General features: G+C 34.2%; 1 protein-coding gene across 1 annotated transcript in view; it reads left to right on the forward strand.

Annotated features, from left to right (window-relative positions):
• The window catches only part of SAMD12 (sterile alpha motif domain containing 12), a 480,071-nt gene that overhangs the window by 53,764 nt on the left and 403,484 nt on the right, over positions 1-22,823 (forward strand). The window contains exon 2 of the mRNA XM_074266561.1: positions 3,935-4,113. Within this exon, the coding sequence (XP_074122662.1) occupies positions 3,935-4,113 (179 nt within the window). The remainder of the gene's footprint in view (positions 1-3,934; positions 4,114-22,823) is intronic.

Genomic DNA, 22,823 nt, shown 5'->3' on the forward strand with positions numbered 1-22,823 from the left:
AATTAGATTTCATCTGCATAACCCCCAGGTATAGAATAGGGAGCACAGCATTTGAGATGAAAGAAGGATTTCCTTAGTTTTTAATAAAATCATGATTAGAAAGACATCAATAAGTATAAAAGTATAAAGTAAAAAGACATGTCTAGGAAAGGGAATGTTAAATGAAACCATACAGTTATTATAGGATCATTTAGGACTAAAAGGAAGCTTAAAGGCCATGATATCCAATTCCCTTATTTAAGAAAAAGAAGAAACTCAGTCTAAGAAAAATTAAATGACTGTCCCAGGGATATATATATATATATATATATATAAGGACAAATATGGAGTATCTATTTAGGGCAAAATTTGAACTCAGGTCTTCCTGTCTCTTGAGATCAATTATATAATGGTGTTCTATTGACAGATCTAATTAGCTCTATTAAACATGCCCTGTTTTATACACACATACAGATAGATGGGCATTTATATGTCTCTCTATATATATTTCAAAGTGGTAAATATCAATATTGCCTCACTTCTTTGTTTTCTGAGAGGAAGATTTCTATGTTATCTAAAAGTAGAATGACATGCCTCTGAGATTCGTGTATTCTTCCTCACTGGAGACTTTCAAGCAAAGATTAAATAGCCATTTAGTAACAGGTACAGATTGGACCAAATGGCCTTTAATGTTATTTCCAATTCTTAGACTGAGTGGTTATTATGCTACATGTTACAGGATATCACTAGTGCTAAGCAATTCTATTTAATTTGGATTTCCTTTTCCATTTTAACTACTGAGCTAATAGGACATCTTTTGAATGGGCCATAGGTCATCCAGATTTGGAAAAAATTGAAGGCTAACTAAAACCTCTGTGTATGGGATTGAAGTCAAGATCAATTTTCTCTTTTTCCCCAAACAGTTTTGTATGGGTGGTTTGTCAGCATCTTGAAAACATAGATGAAAAAATGAATTAAAAATCACTTATTAAGTATTTACTATGTTCTAGACTCTGTAAAAAGTTCTTGGGATACCAATAGAAGAAAGCAAAAACAACCTTTGTTCTCCTAGGGTTTATGTTGAAATAAAGGAAGATGACACATGTAGGTAATGTGGTCAGAGAAAAGGGTTTTGGATAAATAAATCTCAAAGAATATGGTGATTGGCATAGTTGACTGACATCCTTATAGGGAGTGGTAGTAGGATTTAATTGTTATTTTTTAGAGTTACTCTTGGGAAAATGAGTGAGTGAGAAAGAGAGAGAGAGAGAGAAATATACAGATATACAGATTCTAGGAAAGGAAAAGAGACATGGGACCAAGTAAGAAAAGGTGAAATGCTAGCTAATCAAAGCCCATGGATATAGAGTTGGGACTTTGTGGAATAGGAGGCTGGACAAGAAGTGGTTTGCTGATAAAATGTGCAAAATGACTCAAAGATAGGGAGCTATACAGTTCTTTGTTAGATATATTTTAGTCTTCTAACACTTTCTATGCACCTTTCATTACTCTCTGGGTTGTATATATCTTTAATTCTGCATAGGCAGTAGAATTCCATCTATCAGTAACATGCCATCCAGCAGCACTGATAAAATCTCACTACTGAAAATATAGACTTTGTTTTCATGGGAAGTTGAGGTCATAAAAGAGCTTTGTAATTTCCTGAAAGCAACCCAGCACATTTTCCTCCTTCATTACTACTCTGTGTCTTGTAAGTACAAGTACTGTCTGTTCCATGTGTATGCATGCATATGTGAGCATGTACACATGCACACACTCACACACCCACAAATGCACACTATTGAATAAACTCTGCAACTGATCAGTCTAAATGTATATATAGACGTTGAAAACTGGGCAATAAATATTCCTTTTTGCACTTGGTCTTTCTTGAATAATGCGCAAAGTCAGAGTCCTTTAAGTGATTACGAATCTCTTCCTGGAGTTTCTGAAAAAGTCTTGGGACTTGATGAAATCAGCATGTCATCTTCAAGCAAAAGTTTCTGAGATATCCATAAGGAATTCCTCCCCAACTTAGAACTGTCCAGGTCATTTCTCTTACAGAGTATTTTAGATGGGTGCATCTATGTTTTATGTCTGATGTTTATTATCCAAATAACACTGAACAGAATTATTCCTATTTCTGTTGTTTTACCTTGCAAAAAATAGTGAATGATCTTGATGTGAGGATGGGAGACATCTCACTTTAAAAGGGCTTATAAGGCAATAATTTATACTCTGTGTGTGTGTATGTGTGTGTGTGTGTTTGCATAGTGTGTGGCATGTGTTATTTGTGAATTTGAAAGGGGGGTTTCTAGAAATATTAGGTCTTGTGTAGAGCATAACACTTGAGCTGAATGTCTACTAAATTATAAGAGGCTGAGGGAAAGAAGGACTTTATTCTAGACATGGAGAATAGTCTATTAGACATAGATTTGAAAGTAAAAGATGGAATATTGCTTATGTGGAGCAGTAAGTTGAACTAGTTTGGCAGAAATCGAATCTGTTTGGGAAGTAATGAGAAATAATCATAGAAAGAGAGACTAGAGCTTTCAGGGAAGGGCTTCAGATGATAAATAAAGAAGTTCATATTTAGAGGCCATAGAAAAATCCCTAAAGCTTTTTGGGTAAGGTAGTGACATGATCTTTGTATTCCCAGCAATTAGCATAGTGCCAGGCACATAAGTACTTAATAAATAATTGCTTGACTGAGCATCTATCAGAGTCAAGCCTTGGAGAATTCTCAGTCAAACCTTGAGAAATTCCCAAAGTCTGTGTTCAGAACATGGATGATAATGACACTCCCCCCCAAAAAAATCGAGAAAGAGTGACTGCACAAATAGGATGACAACCAAGAGAAAACACTGTCACAAAAAACTAGGGAGGGAAAAGAATAGGGAATAATTAACTATGTCCAATGTGGTGGGTGGGGAGGTAATAGGAATCAATCAACAAGTATGTATTAAGTACCTACTATGTGTCAAGGATGAAAACTGAGAAAATGTAGATTTCATAATTAACAACTCATTGGTAACCTTAGAGAGGAGAATTTCAGTTAAGTCATGAGATTGAGGCAGAATTTCCCAAATGTGGGGATTTATCTCTTTCTTATATGTATTATAAGGTAGAGTATCAAGAGTGTTCAAAGTAATGATAAAAACCACTGAATGTCATATATAATTCCTATACTAACTTATCCACTCTAACAACAACAATGACAAGAAACCCTGAATTTTTTTTTCAAACATAGGCAAAAATTAATAAAGGCAAGGATAATGGGGAGAATTTATTCCAGTGACAGTTCCTGAGCAATATTCATAATGTTCAAATGGGGTCAAATATTACACGTAGAATTTTAGCATAGTCATAATCTGCTGCCATCAATTTAGGTTCACATGAATTCTATTGTGGCATTTGAAAATGAAGTCTGAAACTTTAAGTTAAAAAGGCTATACTTATCATTGATCTCAGATCTTTGCTTGCAGTAGATATTTAATATGGAGTTGTTTAATTGAATGAACTATCCTGGAATGAAAAAAACTGGATTTTTTCCAGATTCATAAAGAAGTGAACCAAATTTCATACTGCCATAATAGGGGAAGGATTGGAAATGTCCCAACAGTTAGAACTGTTAGAAGAGTAATGTATTGCTTTGACATGACAGGTTCTGTCTGTTTAGTCTGCAAGCAGAACCTAGGCACGTTTCAGGTAGTGGGTAGAAATTATTTTTCCTCAAGTTATAGGTGGCTCAGGTGGCCCCTGAAGTCCTAGACAATGCCTTTGTGCTTTTGTAGTTTCTTAAGATTATGCCAAATACACTTTTTGAAGTTCTCTCAGCTTCTCCGCTTCCAGCCTGGTACCTTTCTACTGCTGCTTGATGAAATGCTCTTTGTATCTAGAGACTTTCTTGATATGATTTGTTTACTGAGCTATATCTGTCATTTTTTCCCTCCAGCTATCCATTGCAGTCTGAATCCAAATGGTATTGATCACTCTGTCCATGCAGAAGGTATTAACCAGCAAATTGAAGGTGAAAGCATTGAATCTCAAGCTGTTAAGAACAAAACTACCCAGAAGTCACCTGACCTGAAAGAAACACCCAAGCGACAACAGATTGAGGCAGAGGCATCTAAGGTAAGGAATATTCCAGTTTATTGAGGCAATATATCAGCTACAATTTTCTAAAAAACATATGTCAACCTAGCAATAGGAAAGAACAGTTGCTATTTTGATTAGCTATGATCTTGCTTGGGTTTTATATTGAAAGATAATTCTCTTTGTAGTTGGATTATTAATCTACATTTGCAGTGTTTTTATTCATAAAACATTTTATTTATATTATCTCATTTGATCCTTAAAACAGAGCTTGTGAAATAGGTAAATGCAATATTCCATTTTAAGGATGAAGAAACTGAGAGGTTTAGTCATTTACTGAAGGTCATACTGTTTATAAATAGCAGAACTGGGACTAGTGTTCATTTAAAAAAATTTGTTTCAAGACAATGAAAACAAAGTTTTAATGTTGCTTTTTATACATCATTGTCACTTCCTATAAGTGTGAGTATGTATATATGTAAAAGCATCCTAGACAGGCTACATGTACTTTAGCATTAATGTTGTCAGTTTTCAGCAGTCGTATGGCTCTACAAAGAATCTCTGTATCTTATATAATTGATGCTATTAATAGAATGTAAGGTTACACATCTCAACATCTATGTTCTCATTGATTCATGAATTCCCTTCAATTATGTTTGTGATAATCCGTATTCCCACATAGATCTGTGTTCTCATTGATTCATGAATTCCCTTCAATAATGTTTGTGATAATCTATAATGTGTGTTATAACCTCTTTATGACTGACCATCCTTTGTGAATCTCACCTGTGTCCTCCTAGAGGAGCCAGTCTATATGTTGGGAACCTTTTTCCATTTCTCTTCACATTGTAGGGGTACCAGTGAACATTCCAGCCTCTACTTCTACCTCTCACCCTAACCATGTCACTAGCCCATCTTCTTATTATGTCATACAGAATAATAACATTCTTTACTTCTGATCTTCTTTGGAATTCCTTCTTGATTATATATTGCAGCCTGCTCACACCTACCAAAAGCTTTTCTACTTCCCTCCTTGCAACACTCCTCTTTAGTACTTTAGAAGCAATGATATTAAAAACAAACAAACCAGTAAAATATTTATAATAAAAAGATAGGCCTTTGATGAAATTGAAATTTGTGAAGTTGAAATTAACAAAAGTGCTTTTTTGATGCCTAAAAGTAATCCATCTCGGAAGTGGAGCTCTTCAACAAAGAGAAGATCTAATTCAGTTCCAATTGATGGACAGACTCAGCTATACCCAGAGAATGAACACTGGGAATTGAGTGTAAACTGTTTGCATTTTTGTTTTTCTTCCAGGTTATTTTTACCTTCTGAATCCAATTCTTCCTGTGCAACAAGAAATTCATTCCTGCACATATATATTGTATCTAGGATATACTATAACACATTTAACATGTATAGGACTACTTGCCATCTAGGGGAGGGGATGAAGGGAAGGAGGGAAAATTCGGAATAGAAGTGAGTGCAAGGGATAATGTTGTAAAAAATTACCCATGCATATGTACTGTCAAAAAAAGTTATAATTATAAAATTAATAAAAAATAAAAAGCTATAATAAAAAAATAAAAAGTAATCCATCTCACTCTCCTCCTTTTCCACTCTGGGTCTATCTATACTATCTATCTTAGAAAAAATACCATTAGAAAAGTTCTATTGGGTGCTAGTAATGATAAATTGCTACCATGTAGCCTTTATTATTCTCATGTGAATTATCTCAAGGGATTAACCTCTACCAAATGATTTTTTGCATCTCTGGATAGCATCTTCAAATGAGATGATATTTGCAAAGCACAGTACCTGGCATAAGGTGATATAAATGCTTATCCCTCTCCCTGTTCCTTCTTGGTCACGCTTTCCCTTTGTCAGTTGGTGCGCATTTCATTAATTATCCAGATAAGCTGTTTAATATTTGTGTAAATAGAGAACAAATTAATTTATTAATTGAGTTTATAACAGTTTTCCAAACTTAACAAATCATATTTGCATAATTAATTATTTTGAATGATTAGTCCTAGTATTTCTATGCACTAGCTTGAATAATTGAGAATGGGCTTTATTAAATTTTTTATTTTCTTGTTCATGAGAAATATAATTGGCTAGCCAATAGAATTAGATAGTCATACATGACACTTTAGATGTGAGGAAATGAGGCATACAAGATATTTGCTAGTGGTCCTTCAAGTTTTGCTTTTTAAGCAGAATACAGTATAAAAGCTTTTTCTCTCCTCTAAACTTTCTGTGACATGAAGAATTAATCAAGTTTTAATGTAATAGGCTCTAAAATCTTCATTTTCTTGAGAGCCTTCTGCAACAAGAAAGATAGATGGAATTTTGTCCAAATAGCATCTTTAAGATGAACAGCTAAAATAGATTAAAAATTGTAATGAATGAATAAATTAGCTGTTGATTAGTTCTTTATTTTTATAAATCCATTCCAAAATTAAATCTATTCCTATTATTGTTAGTAGCATTATTGAAATTTGTGATGTGGTTATTTGTAAGTTACTGAATACTTTGTATGTAATTACCACGCTAATTTTTTTTAAAGTTTAATGTTTTGGTGATGTTTTTGTTTTAGGTATTTTTGTGTTCATTTTGTTTAAACTGGAGTTCACTTAGAATTTAGGAGACTTTTATCAAGCAGCAAAAATATTGGTAGTAGATTTCTATATGGTGCCCATGAACTAGACAAATCCTCTCAGAAAAATATCCAACAATGCTCTCCAGGATGTATGAAGTAATTTTTAAATACTGCTTGAAAGGTAGTTTTCAGAACACCTAATTAGAATTCACACTAGATAGCATAATCTTCCCATCTCTGCTCAATTTGTGTATGCTTACTGTAGTCAAGGATGCCCAGGTTAAGACAAGAAACATCATGTTTTGGATGATGAGAGGTTTACATACTCTATGGGTTGATCCTATGCCAAAGTAAATAGGAACTCACTTTCTTCATAGATTTGATACATCTTGAATCTTGTTTCCTTTATTGTGTGTACATATAATATGTCTTATATACATCATCATTAGAATGATTTGTAACCTTCATAAATAACTAAATAACTAAGCCCCCAGTGATATAAATTGAATTGACTTGAATGGTTGTAAACTTGCGCAGAGATCATTTAAATAAAGTTTTTGGTCATTAATTTGTACGTTTTAAAATTATTTTACATTTTCTGGGCCAAAAGGTAATTTTTAGTTGCTTTAACCTCATGTCAGTGCTTAAAGGAATAGAGTCTAATACTAATAAAATTTAAGAATTTTCAGTATAATGGAAAACGCAATGAGTTTGGTGTCAGAAAATGTGTTCTCCAATGCTAATACTGCCTCTGCTTTGGGCAAATCACTAAGTTCTTCTGAACCTTATTTTCCTATAATGTTCCTAAATCTATGACAGTAAGGATTCAACATCTTTGAAGGCCTAAGGTGACTCAGGGCATTTAGAAAGCTGCATGAATCAGAAATTTGGATCTGAGTCTATGGATAGCTATGACGCTCAACCAACCACTTAACCTTCCTTTGCCTCAGTTTCCTGATAATTGGAGATAATAGTAGCACCTACCTCATAGGGCTGTTGTGAAAATGAAATAGCAAAGGGTTTTGCAAACTTTAAAATGCTATTTAAGTTTTAGTTAATACTATTATTGTTATAATTTACCATTCATGAAACTATTGATAGGATAGTTATTAATTCCCTTTTCTGGGTTCCCTCATCTGTAAATTGAGGAGGTTGCAATGGAGGAATGAAAATTATTGAAGTCTTTATAGGACTAGATTTGAACCTTGGACAAGTATGATTCATAAAGAAAGTAGGGAGAATAAAAGGCATTCCAGCTTGGGACAGGCAAAAGTGACAATTAGGAAAATTATTCTCTCCTTCTCCATTATACTTTTGTGATGATCAAAATCCACTGATATCATAGAGAAGGAAATGGCAGTGAAGGTAAAGTCAGTGGCTTATGTGTTTGCTTGCCCCAATGTGGGCTCCTGTTCTTGTTTGCCCCAATAGTGTAAATAGTAATGCATAGTACATAGGATCTCATTATTTATTGAAAAAGAAATCTAGATCCTAAGTCAATATTGTTAAGCTGAGAACTAAGTAAGTATGAGGCAAGGAGGTCATTAAAATTTTGCAGAAAAATTTTATTTTCTTAAATAAAAGCAGATAAGTTCTTTTTTTATCCATTTAGGGGGGAAAAACATAGTGATACTAACAACATTTTAAAACAGCAGATAATTAAGCAATTTTGGTTTGCATTTTCTGACTCTTAGAGAACATTCTTAATTAACATCACCCAAGCTTCTTAATTAGCCTCATTCTGAATTTAAATTGTATGCATATGATTACAGGGATTGGGGGATAAACCAACCTGGGACAATAGTTTTGTCAAAAATAACCCACACAGGGATAATTGAGAGTTGACTACAGGGAAGCTGGTCTGTGCTTCCTTTTCATTTCTCAAGTATCATTCCTTGGTATTATAGATAGTTGAAGCTTTAGGGATGTATTCTTAGACAAAAGTTTAACTAGCACATTCTGGCACTATATTTATTTGTTGGATGCCCAATTAAGCCACTGCTTTTACCCAGTCAGACTCAATCAATGGCTCTGGTTGATTATCTCGAATCCACATAGAACATCCTAGTTTCCTACACAAATGGGCCATCACCCTCATGGCACCAAATCATTTAGCACGAACCTTAGAGAAGAGACATAAACTCATACAGAAAGTAGACAATAACAGGATTAGACCATCTTCTTTTTAAAAAATAATTTTATTGAAATATTTTGTTTATACACACTTAAATCCTATACATTTTCCAAAGAGCCATCTCCTATAATAATTTTTAAAAGAGAAAAGTATAATTAGGAAAATGCATTAATATATGAATTTATATTATTAATGGGGGGGATCTTAAAATATATGTAGTATTGCACACTGGTGAGCCTCCCATCTCTACAAATGAGTAGAAATATTGTTTTCTCATTTCTCATCTTTAGGGCTATCCTTTGTAATTTTATAATATTAATTTTTGAATTGTTTTGTTATTGTTCTTTTCCATTTGTATTGTTTTAGTTGTATATATTTTTGCTTGACTTTGCTTACTTGAGTTTATATTAATTCATATGTCTTCTCATATTTCTCTGTATTTATCATATTCAATATTTCTTATAGCATATATAGCACTGAATTATATTCATATACTAAAATTTATTGAGCCTTTCCCCAAATGGTTGGTTTCTATTTTGTTTCTAGTTCCGACACCACCACAAAAAATGACAAGTACTTTGGCGTATGTGAGGAAATGTGATATATTTCTTTCTTTTTTAATTTCACAATGGACATTTACTTAAAATACATAAATAAATAAAAAAGTACTAACATTTCTCAATGCCTTTGGGGTAAACTCTTTTTCATTCCATGTCGGTCCCTGGAGAGACTTGGCTCATCATTAGCCAAGTATCTCCATAATATTGTTTCCTATCATGACTGCTACATAAATCCTTGTCTCAGTGACTTCTGGGCTGGGTCCCAAAGGTCAGTCCAAAAGATCACTCCTTCCCTTTTTGGGCATTGTTGCTAGACTTGCTATAAAATTCAGCATGGACTCCATCTCTCAAATTCTTGAAGGCTTACTATCTTGACCTTTCAAAAAATGCAAAATGTGAGTCTCCAAATAGATCTTTTTTACTTTAGTACATTCCGTGAGACAGACAGAAGAACTTACAACATTTTCATTGGGCTATATAGCCTAAAACTTCTCCCTTTACAGTATCATCTTTTGCTTTACACTATCAGCAAAGGAGGGAAACAGAGAGCACTTCAAATTGCAAAATTGTCAACATGCATTCTTTTACCAAATGAGCATACATTTTGGTATGTAAGGGCTTATAGCACAAGTACACAACTTAAATTTTGATCAGAATTCTTAATTTTTTGGTGTGTGTTATCTACCCTTTTATACCCTGATGAAATCTATGAATTTCTTCTTAGAATTAGTGGTTTTAAATGCAGAGCTTTTATATACAAGATTACAGTGGAAATGAATTATTTTGAAATATAGGAGGGGGAAGAGAGAGGGAGAGAGGAGAGAGGGAGGGAGAGAGTAGCAGAGAGAGGCGAAGAGAGAAAAGAGAAGGGGGGAGAAAGAGGGAGAATTTATTAAGTGCTAGCTATGGATTAGGGTCACTAGAACATCATAACAGGTATGCTGCTATTTTTGGTTATGATAGGCTAGGCTCACGGTCTTCATCTGGAAGGACCCTATCATCCCTTATTCTTTCCATTTTAAGCTTCTATGTTTTTACCATGCTTATTGCAGCTTCTATATCACTAGCCTTTACTACCTCACAATCTAGGGAAGGCAAAGGTGGCTTCTAATGCATAACTGTAGTTTTCTTCCTCTGCTGTTCTTGCTTCTAAGGTAAGCATTGCTTACATTACCTGCAGGGGATCCTGTTTAGTCTCTGATACATACTTGTATATATGGTTGGCAGTTTATAATAGTGAAAAGAAGACATTAATTCAGCGACTCTCCATGTGGCCTGGGGTAAAGCATTTAACATTTCTGAGTTGCCTGTAAAATGGAGATGCTCATAGTTCCCTGGTTTTATTCATGGAGTTGTGAGAAATAGATATAATAATGTGTGCAAAAATGCTTTTAAGATTGTAATTAGTATAATCATATCAGAATATAACAAGCACTCAATATGTGTTTACTAAATTAAATTAATACATAATCAAGATGAGATAAATGCAATTTATAGTCAAAGGAATAGAAGCTTGGGTAAAAAATTGGGGAAATACAACTTGACCTTAGTGGAATCAGAGTGTTCCACTGACTTCAAGAAGATTCTAGGAAATTTGAGTATGATCTAATTCTTGACCATGTATAACCCCCATCTTTGATAGTGAGCATGTTCCCAAACTAATTGTGTCTACCCACTATAATGTCACCAAAAAGATGAAAAAATATAATGTATAAAAACTTGTAATGAACACACACTTTCTTAGAACTGCCAGGGGAATAAGAACAAAATGTTGACAAAAAAGAGACATATTAGAATTACTTCATGCTGCGTGCATTCCAAGGCCCGAATGTTTGAACACTGGGTACTACGACAGATTTAATAAGGCAATTCGGTAAACTCAATTTCCTTTTTTAAAGAAATTCTTTTATGAACTGAAGTATTAGTGTATGAACAGTATCATAAATAGAAAGGGATCACTTTGCTTCAAAAGCATACAATGGTCCTAAAGTTAATGTAATTTATATTCTCCACTTTACAGGTGAGGAAATCAAGGCCCAGAGAGATTATATGTTGCCAAGGGTGAAATATCTAAATAGTATCAGAGCCCCCCCGGGGGGGGGGGGGCGGGGAATCCTGACTCATGGCTAGGTGGTTTAATGAATAGAGCTGGGAGTCAGAAAAACATGAATTCAAAGATGGGCCCAGATACATCTTAGTCACTTAAAAAGATCTGTTTGCCTCATTTTCCTCATCTGTAAAATAGAGGTAATAATAGCATTTATATCCCAGGATTGGTAAAATAATAATTGTAAAGAGTTTCTTCTCACAATGCCTGAAATGATTATAATTACTATATAAAGTTTGATATTATTAATACTATTTTCATTTATACCATGTAACATGCCAGGGAATATTCATTACTTGGCAATTTTTTTTGATGTTTCTTTTTTCACAGGCTGACCTTGGTGGCAGCAAGGCATTCTATATTTGCCACTACCTTTTAGAATTTATACTTTCTTTTAAATTTCAATTCACTTGCCAACTCCTATATTCCTCAAGATGTTAGTACTTCTCATTGCCCCCAAATTTGCTTCCTATTTATTTTGTATATATTTACCTATACACATGTTGTCTTGCTCTTTGAGAGCAAGGACAGGTTTTTTTTTGTTTGTTTGTTTTTTTGCTTTTTGGTTCCTAGTGCTTATCACATGGTAAGTGCCAAACCAATGCATGTTGATAAATTGATAAAACTTGTGTGAAAATGCTATCTCTATCTTTTTGAAATTGTAAAATGAAAATAGGAAATAATCTGTCAGGTGAGGAGAGATAGCCCATATTATTTATAGGAAAGCTGGCTGCCAGAATCTTCAGATCATTAAGAGCAGCCCAAAGGGCCAATTAGCTAATTATTTTCTCTTTTATCTTACCCTTAAATACCTGAATGAGAACAGCTTTTACTTTCATGTGGGTTTTTTCCAACTTTTTGTAGCTTGAAGAGGAAAATAACTCTTGTATTACTCAGAAAGATTTATAAAAGTTATATTATTACTGACCTATAGAGTCAAATTTGTCTTATTGATGCAATTACATCAATGTGCTATAGCTTTTGGGCTACGTGGTTCAATGAATAGAGCACTGAGCCCAGGAAAACATGAGTCCAAAGATGGCCTCAGATAGTGTCATAATCACTTAAACAATCTATATACCTCAGTTTCCTCATCTGTAAAATGAAAAAAGTACTGGGCTTTGGATTCCAAAGACATGGATCCAAGTGTTATATCTGTTAGCTTTCTGGCCCTTGATTTCCTCTTCTGCAAAATTAGGGCTGGACTAGTTTCATGTCTAAGGTTTCTTCTTGTCTGAACCTCCGATTCTGTGAACTCCTAGGCCATCTTTAGTGTTTAATCATCTCTTTGTGATGCCATCTGAGATTTTCTTGGCAAAGATTCTGGAATGGTTCTTCTCAGGTCATCTTACAGATAAGAAAACTGAAGTAGACAAAAAAGTGACTTGCCCAGGGCCACATAGCTCATAAGTGTCTGAGATCAAATTTGAACTTAGGGAAATGAGTCTTCCTGACTTCAGGCTTCTACATTTAATTGCTTTTCATTTAATAGAATACAAGTGATATGACCACTCCTGACTTTTTTTTAGGGACTTCCTCCACAGCATTCCCTCAATGGGTTTTGATTGGTTCCTTCTCCCCTACCATACTCAATTGCCTTTTATATATTAACTTTCCTCATTAGAAAATAATCTTCCTTGTTTGTGGCAGCCCTCTTTGTAGCGGCCAGAAACTGGAAACTACGTGGATGCCCATCAATTGGAGAATGGCTGAATAAATTGTGGTATATGAAAATTATGGAATATTATTGTTCTGTAAGAAATGACCAGAGGGATGCTTTCAGAAAGGCCTGGAGATACTTACATCAACTGATGCTGAGTGAAACAAGTAGGACCAGGAACTTGTTGTATACTTCAACAACAATGCTATATGATGATCAATTCTGATGGATGTGGCCATTTTCAACCATGAGATGAACCAAATCAGTTCCCACAGAGCAGTAATGAACTGAACCAGCTATACCCAGCACAAGAACTTTGGGAGATGACTATGAACCACTACATAGAATTCCCAATCCCTCTATTTTTGTCCGCCTGCATTTTTTATTTCCTTCACAGGCTGATAACTGTACACTATTTCAAAGTCCGATTATTTTTGTACAGCAAAATAACTGTTTGGACATGTATACATATTTTGTATTTAATTTATACTTTAACATATTTAACATGTATTGGTCAACCTGACATCTGGAGGAGGAGGTTCGGAGAAGGTGGGAAAAATTGGAACAAAAGGCTTGGCAATTGTCAGTAATATAAATTACCCATGCATATATCTTGTAAATAAAAAGCTACAATAAAAAATTTAAAAAAAGAAAACAATCTTCTTGAGGGTAGGGGCTGTCTTTCTTTGTGCTTATATCTTTATTCCTAGTATATCACACATCTGACACATAGTAAGCATTTAATAAATGCATGTTGCTCTGACTTTGCTACCTTTCTATTCCTGAAGTTGTATGACAAAAATATTTTGATAATTGTATTTCAATGTAACATATTTTATGCATTTAAAAACTGTTATTCTGAGAAGTCCATAGACTTTTTGCATTGACAAATGGAGCCTTGACACAGACATATTTAAGAAACCTTCCGTTGAGGAAATTACTAGATTTAGTAACTAAAAAAATAAGTTTGAATATTGTTTTTTTCCAATTTATCACCCATATGACCTTGGGCAAGCCACTTTAACCTTATGGACTTGAGTTACCTTCTTTACAAAATGAGAAAGGGTGTATGTGTGTGTTTGTGTTTGAGTTGAATGATCCATGTGCTCCATTTTGTATCTGATCCTCTTAGATTATTACCTTCTCTTAATCTCATATTCAGTTCAAGTAAGTAATATTCTAATTTAAGAAAAAAAGAGAAGAAAAGCAGCTTTATTCCATAACAAAGCTAAGGACCTTCAACTTAAATCAATTTAATGAATTAATATATTGCTTAAATATGATCCCAATATACTAAAGTGTAATTCTTTTTCTCAATCTGACAATTTGGGGATGATATTCAAATATTGATTTCTACAGTTTTATAGCTCTCCTTTATATATATATATATATATATATATATATATATGCCACCCAGCAGTTTAATTTTTAAGCTTTTAAATGGCATAAACTGGAGTCTTCTAGTTTAGCAGTGACTCCTGGCTTTAGTTCCACTCAATAAGTGTTAATCAAGTGCCTTTTGGGTACAGAGTGCTAAGATAGATGTTGGGTGCTATAGAATTTAGATAAGGCATGATCTTTGTCCTTCTATAGCATAATGATAATAATAACTGACATTTCTAAATAGTTTGAAAATTTGCAAAGCATTTTTGAATATACTCTTGTGTAGTCTAATGGCAGTATATTACTCATTTATAACTAAAATAGATTTTTTTTCTTGGACTTGTCTTCATGATTTCAGTTGATATGGGGCACCTCCCTTTTCCATGCAGATTCTGTTATGTTGAAGCTTATTCAGAAAGTTGGTGGGGAGCACTGAGGAATGATTTGACTTACTATGGATCAAACATATATCATGAACAAGCTTTCATACAGTTAGCTATACTCTTCATTTACTATATCAAATAATAGGTGTATGAGAGAAATGTAAAATAGTGATTGCCGAGTTCAATGGCACTTTTAGAAGAAATAATGTTTGCCTGAATTTTCAAACAAATTGGGAAAAACAGAATATCCCAAGCACAAACAATTGTCTCAATCAAGTAAATCACTTATTAGGTGCTCACTATGTGCCCATCACAGTGCTAGTTAAAGTATAAAAGATATAGAAACAAAAATGAAAAAAATCCTGGAACTTATGTTCTAATGAAGATATATACAAAGTAGATAGGTTATATTAAAGTATAAGCACAGGTAGCAGGGACCAAGAAAGCCATCCTGAAGAAAGCAGAACTTTTAATGAGTGTTTAAAAAAAACCGGATCATAAAATGTAGAGGTGAGGAAAGACAACATTCCAGAGATGGCAGGCAGCCTGGACAAAGGCACAGAAAAGAGACACAATATATTGTGTGTGAGGACTAGCAGAAAAAATAAATTTGTCTGCTCTAAAAATTTTGGAAGGGATTGTATGTGATTGCCAAGGGTACAAGTACATAGTGAGATAAGCATCAATAACAGTCTTGATGAACATTCACTTAAGAGAAAAAAGAGAACAGTGGTTAGGGAGGTAGGGGATGAGTTGGGAGAATGGTATCTCAGAAAGCAAGGGAACAAAGAAAATCTGGAAGAGTGGAAATGGTCAATAACGTCAAAGGTTTCAAAGAAGTCAATGAGGATAAGATCACTGGCTTTGTTCATTAGGTCATTGTGACTTATAGGTCATTTTGAAAGCAAAGTTTCAATACAGGTAGAGTGTTCAGGAGAAAAGAAATAGTAAGTAAGAGGAGTATTGGGCATAGACTACTTTTTTCCTCAAGCACTTTGATAATGAAGAGGAAGAAAGAGATGAAATTGGCACCTGGATGGAATGGAAGGATTTTTGTTTATTGTTTCTGCTTGAGTTTGAGAGACTTGTACAATTCTCTATGCACTGTGCCATCTCATATAAGTGAAATATCTAGAAGAAGCAAATGGACAGCGATATCCAAAAACATAGACTGGCATAGGAAGATAAAAAAAGGCCATCGCATTGAACAATTAAGGAATTCTCAGTAACCTTGGATACGACAGTTTCAGTAGAGTGGTAGGGATGTAAGCCAAAATGCCACGGGTTGAGAGATGTGTGGGTGGTGAGACAGTGAAGGCAGAGTGTAGCTAAATCTTTTCAGGAGTTTGTCGAAAGAAGAGCAAATCTAAAAAGAGAGGAATAAATGACAGGGTTAAGAAAAAAGCTTTTAAAACACAATAGACCTGATTGTATTTGTTGACAGGAAGAAGCAGAGGAAGGAAAGAGGAAAAGAGGGGAGAAGAGGAGAGAGCTGAAGAGAGTTGTTATCAAGGGTACAGGTAGAGAGGGTGACCTTTACTAGAAGACATTTATCTTCCTCATAGACTGAAATAGGAGAAGATGGGTGAGAATATAGGAAGGATTTTGAAGAGTGAAATTTAAGAGGGAAAGGAGCTCACTTTAATCTATCTTCTAGAGAGATGGTAGGGTGACTTTGGGAGCCTAAGAAGAGCAAGTGGGGGACAATCTCTGAGGAGAATATTATACAGAGTCAATCAAGGAGGGAAAAAGATAATTCTTTGTGGTAATCAAGTTTGCAAACTTAATGTTTTTGTGATCCCAAAATATAATATCTGATCTACAACCAAAAGTCATATGTATAGATTTATTGTACTATTCTTGCACTGAGGTTCTCTCCAAAGGGAAAATACTGAAGGTTTCTGGAAAACACACCCCTCTCTCTTTGGGGAGCCTCAGCTTCTACAAAACTGTATTAGTTATACTTAGGTATAGCGCTACCTTCTTTTTCTCCACATCCTCCTAAGGAGAAAGAACTTTGATTTAGAGAGATAGTTGATCCCTTCCTATTTCCAACATTGTCTACATTATTCAACAGTATTAGTGAATAGGAAGGTCCAGGTTTGCTGTCCAATATCGTAGGTATTTTACTTATCGCTATCTTTTTCTATAACCTGCTTGATTTAGTGATTCCTCTATGTTCTTCCACTAGAATTTCATCACTGCTGTCTCTGAGACCAGTGGTTTCCTGGGGATTGGAATGGGCAAGGAAAAGCTGCTGTATAGATGTCCAAATTTTCACACAAAGAATTTTAATCTGCTCTCTTTATCCTATCTCTCTCCAGCATTTTTCTGTCTTTGCTCTCCATTTTATTTTATTTTTTTATTTTAAAAAGATAATTTAATGATATGTGGAACCTTTTGTATATATAAGCAAGAACAATTCAGTCTCAAATTATATTAATGCTCAAGATTTACTTTGCAATTCTCTTTTTTTCAGTTTCCTCATTTTAATTTTATTTTTTAAAATTAATTTTATAATTATATTTTTTGACAGTACATATGCATGGGCAATTTTTTTAACAACATTATCACTTGTATTCACTTTTCCAAATTTTCCCCTCTCTCCCTGTACTCCCTCCCCTAGATGACAGGCAATCCCATACATGTTAAATGTGTTACAGTATATCCTAGATACAGTATATGTGTGTAAAACCAAATTTCTTGTTGCACGATAAGAATTGGATTCCGAAGGTACAAGTAGCCTGGGTAGAAAGACAGTAGTGCAAACAGTTTACACTCAATTTCCAGTGTTCCTTCTCTGGATGTAGCTGATTCTGTTCATCATTGATCAATTGGAACTGAATTAGATCTTCTCTATGTTGAAGATTTCCACTTCCATCAGAATACATCTTCATACAGCATTGAAGTGTACAGAGATCTTCTGGTTCTGCTCGTTTCACTCAGCATCAGTTGATTTAAGTCTCTCCAAGCCTCTCTGTGTTCCTCCTGCTGGTCATTTCTTACAGAGCAATAATATTCCATAACCTTCATATACCATAATTTACCCAACCATTCTCCAATTGATGGACATCCATTCATCTTCCAGTTTCTAGCCACTACAAAAAGTCTGCTCTCCATTTTAAAGGTTGAGGCCAAGGTGTTTTGTTACTCAGGTAACATATCTTTGAATGTAAAGATACAAAAAAAAAGATGGAAAGAAAAGATCTAGGGTAAATGGAAATTTAATTATAGAATTTTGGGCAGAAGCATATAGGAAAAATAGAGAGGCCTGTGGTGGTAAAAAAGCACATAAGAATTTCTGAAAAACTACAGTCATGGATGTCATCAAAGAAATATGTGATCAGAAAGATGATGGGTTTGGCTAATCATGTGTTAACAATAAGGGGTAATTTATGGGCAATCCAAGGCTCTGTTGTAATCCATGAAATATGAAGAGAAAGTGAGGAGGAAATATCATGTTTATGAGATACTATGTTTATTTGACTATTTAAATGAGAAGTGGCTAGTACATTGGTAGCAAAAAATGGGCCACTCCTGTTAAACAGAAATGCTATTTTGGACAGACTTCTTCTGAAATCCATTAAACATTAAATGAAAATCATCATTTTTTGCTTCTTAAGTACTGTGCTGTATGCTTCCCAAAGGCAGGGGCCTTATTTATTTAACTGACTATGCAGAAGTTGACGCTTAATGCTGTGCAAAAATAAGTGCATTATGAATACCTTTAGAGATTAATGTGATCCTCTTGCTTGTTAGCAGATGGAAACATTTGTTCAGCTCTGAACTACTCTAGCAAAATTAACCTTGTATTTAAAGATATTTAATTCTTCCTTCTCAACTTCCAGTGGAATACAGTCAGTATCAGAAAATATGTTTGTGCTTATCTCCCTTTCCCCTTATTTTGTATTTGCAGTTGGCAACAATTAGTTGCTTGGACTACCATTTCATTTTAATGATGTTTCTTCTTTTTCACATGGTTCACCTTTTTTTCCTATTAAGTAGCATTGTGTACTGATCTAAATTGTAGGACTTTCAAAATTTGGGAGGGACTTTGCTTTCCTTTATTAGTGGATTTGCCTTTTGGGGATCCACCTGGATGACCTATTTCTTTCTCTATAGAATGCAGATTACATAGGCTGTATTCCTTTTTTTTACACAGCAGTCATCTGAAAATGGAGAGTTTCTCTTTGGACTAATCCCCCTTATATATGCTTATGTAGATCAGCAATGGCTAGTGGTTTGGCATAGTAAAGATTTTTATATCCTTACTTATGGGTATAGTTTTATGGTATCCTTGTGCTAGAAAAGGGAGATTAGCCAAGAATAGAATGTTACAACTGTTTATTAGCTAGCTGACTTGCCTGCAGTGAAGATAAACCATGGGGGAGGAAGAGTGGGGAAGAAGTATCACATTTTCTTGATGAAAGGGACCTGTAGTGTAAAGAAGATCACTGGCTTTGAGACTCAGAAGACTTGGATTCTAACTGCTAGCTCGGCCAAAATACTACCTTAGTTTATTGAGGAAGAGAAGTATACTATATATTGTTGGAATAGCTAGGGAAATGGTCTATCTTGGAAAACAGTTTGGAATCATTTAAGAGATTCCACTGTCAGGCTTATGCCCCAAGGAGGTGAAACACAGAAAGAAAGTCATCCCATATAGATCTAAATATTCATGGTAGCACTTTTTGCGGGAGCAGATTTGGCAACAAAATAAAGAATGATTAAACAAATTATGTTTTATGAATATAATGGAACACCATTGAACTACAAGAAATAATGATTATAAAGAATTCAGTGATACATGGAATAACTTGTTTGAAATAATACAGAATGAAGAAAGAAAATTCCAAAATTATAAAAGGTCAGAGCTGTCAGATACCTTACTTTTTAAACCTTTTATCAATCTAGGTTTTCGGGTCTGTAAATTCCTTTAGAGGGGACTTTGTGTTGCTACTAGAACTCATTTAACTCTGTATCCTTGTGCCGAATCCAAAGGGGTTGCAGGGGAGCTCCATTTGACTTCCTCTGCCACTAGACCTCAATTAACCCTAATTTCATTTAGTTACCCCTTATCTAGATCTCATCAATATCACTACTTCACTTGGTTTTTGCTCAAACTTTGATACAAGCAAAGGCTTATTGGTGGAGGAAAGGAAAATAATAAATTGAGAAATAACTGTGATGAGAACATGAAAACCACAAAAAGAAAAAGGAAAAAAAATCTTATTACCTGTGTATGATTTGTATCAAATGACTTAAGCCTTCCAGATCTCTAAGGTACCTGACAGCTCTGACCTTTTATGATTCTGGAATTTTCATCTTTTCCATCACAAAAACCTTCTGTAGAATCCTGTTGTCTGGTTAGATGAAAGTCCAATTTCTGCAGCTTGATATTTCAGTTCCTCTCCAATTTGACCTCTGTCTACTCTCTGCATCTTTCAGATGTAGATGTAAAATGATAAGATCCAGTCCATTATTGATTATCACTTGTAAAGTCCTGTTTGTTTACAATATCCTCATTGAAGATGCCCTTGATTTGTGTATAGATGATTCTATAAGGATTTTTTGTATATAGATAACTAGACCTTGGTAATTGTAATTAGTAGTTGTTAATGTTCTCTTAGGACACAGAAGGAGTGAAAACTATTTTTTTCTTCATCTTTGTTTCATGGATTTCTATGGGGAAAGGAGGGAAGGGAAGGAAAGAAGGAAGGAAAGAAAGAAAATTGCCGCATGATCAGCCTTTTGGTAAAGTGATGTTAAGTAGTTAGCTAGATTGGTTGTCAGGAAAATACACTTGGATCTAATATTAGCGCTATTCTTGAATCCTTTTTGGTATTATAGAACCCAACAGAGCCTTTGCTAGCCCAATCTTCAAAAGTCTAAGATTTATAATAAATCAACAGAATGAGATTTAGAGGTTTTTCTTCATGTTATTTCTTAATTTGTCTTTTTTTTTTGCAATTTTCACTCATCATTACTAGTTCTGTCTTCTGGGGTTAAACAGAACATGGTCATTCTTTCTTCTACAAGCTAGATCTTCAAATTCGTGAGTATTGTTCTCCTCTCCTAAGACTTTTCTCTCCAGGTTAAATATTCTGAGTTTCTTCAACAAATACTCCTGTATTTTTGTGGTGACTAAGAACTGGAAATCAAGGGAATGCCCATCAATTGGAAATTTCTGGAGTATTATTGTGCTAGAAGAAATAATAAGGAGAATGTTTTCAGAAAAACTGGTAAAACTTTACATGAATTGATACAAAGTGAAATGAGAAGAACCAAGGTAACAGTACAGAAACATTGTATGATGAAGAATTGTGAATGATGTAGACATTCTCATCAATACAGTGATACAAGACAATGTATGATTGTCATGATGAAGCATGTTATCTGCCTCCAGAGAAAGAATCACTGTGGTCTGACAGATGGAAGCATGCTATTTTTTTCTTTTTGGTTCATATTTTCTTGTATAAAATGAACAATATAGAAATGTTTTACATGATTACACATGTATAACTATGTTGTTTTGCTTACAGCCTGAGGGAAGAAGGGAGAGAGATAATTTGAAACTTAAAATTTTTAAAGAAAGTATTAAAATAATTTTAACACATAGTTGGGGGAAAATAAAATGTTGTTTATTTTTTTAAAACTCCAATGACATAATTTTCAGATCATTGATAACAATTGTTAACCAGCACAAGGCCCAGCACATATTCCTGGAATACTCCATAGAAGACCTTCACAGAATTTTCATTCTGATTGGTAAATGAGTTTTAAAATCAGCTGTACATCTTTCCTTTTTCCAAAAAGAGTATGGAAAAAGAATCTAACAAAAGTTTTTCTGAATTCTAGGCAAATAATTAGACTAGTGACTAAAGTGAGTACTGTCAATTTTACCCTAGAATAAAAAGCAGGGGTGAGGGAGAGGGAAGAGGGAAAGAAGGGAAGGGAGAATTAAGGTTAGTTTTAATATGTACTTGATGAAATCATCTTGGCTCTTTGTGATCATTGTTTCTTATTCTTCATATTTACTAATCTTATATTGTAGGATTTTTTAGTAACCAAACTTAAGTTCCCTGGACTAGCATTTACCCAATCTATTGTTATTTCATTGATATCTGAGACCATAATTATCCTTTTCCAAACCTACAATTCCTTTACTCTTTTCTATAATCTTTAAAAGATAATGGATAGTTCTTTTTGCTAGTCATGTTGGCTAGCTCTGACTTCACTTAGCTCATTAAGGCATGGCAACTTAAAGTCATCAAGGACTTAATTTCTTCCTACTTGTCTTAGAAACCTGCTCTCTGTTAGCCATTCTTGTTCTGCCCAGTCAAAAAGATAATTTTTCTTGGCAGAGAAAACCAAAACAATATAAGATTTGAATAGTTCTGCCTTCTCTCCTGTGTAGGTTATAATCATGCCTCCCCACACTCCCTAATCCCCAAACAATAGTCCTATCCAGGACTGTGGTGGAGTAAACCAATTATTATATTTTCAGCATGAACATTTACACCTCAGCAAATCAGCAAACACTACAAATCAAGGCGTTACTTATTGTTTTGTGGATTATCTAGACTTAAGAAAGTGATAGAGAAAAATGTTAATAATGCAAATTAAATTTAAAAGTATGTTTGTACATTTCTTTTTAAAAGTCATTTGTTAAACATTTATCAACACACCCATCTTTGATTCTATTCTTTTCCCAGAATAGCATAGAACAAAACAAGACAAAAGTCTTTGGTTACCCTTAGCCCTTCTTAGCAGTGACAGTTCCTTTTCACATTCCTGAAATCATTTTCTGTGCCATATTTTTATCCTTTGTTACCTCCTCTCGATTCCATATTTTCTGTGGGACTGTTCAGAATTCAAGTTAGTTTTCTTTGTCAACATTGGTCTTTTTAGACAATAAT

The sequence above is a fragment of the Sminthopsis crassicaudata genome, chromosome 1 (genome assembly GCF_048593235.1).
Source record: "Sminthopsis crassicaudata isolate SCR6 chromosome 1, ASM4859323v1, whole genome shotgun sequence".
In the NCBI taxonomy this organism is placed as follows: Eukaryota; Metazoa; Chordata; class Mammalia; order Dasyuromorphia; family Dasyuridae; genus Sminthopsis; species Sminthopsis crassicaudata.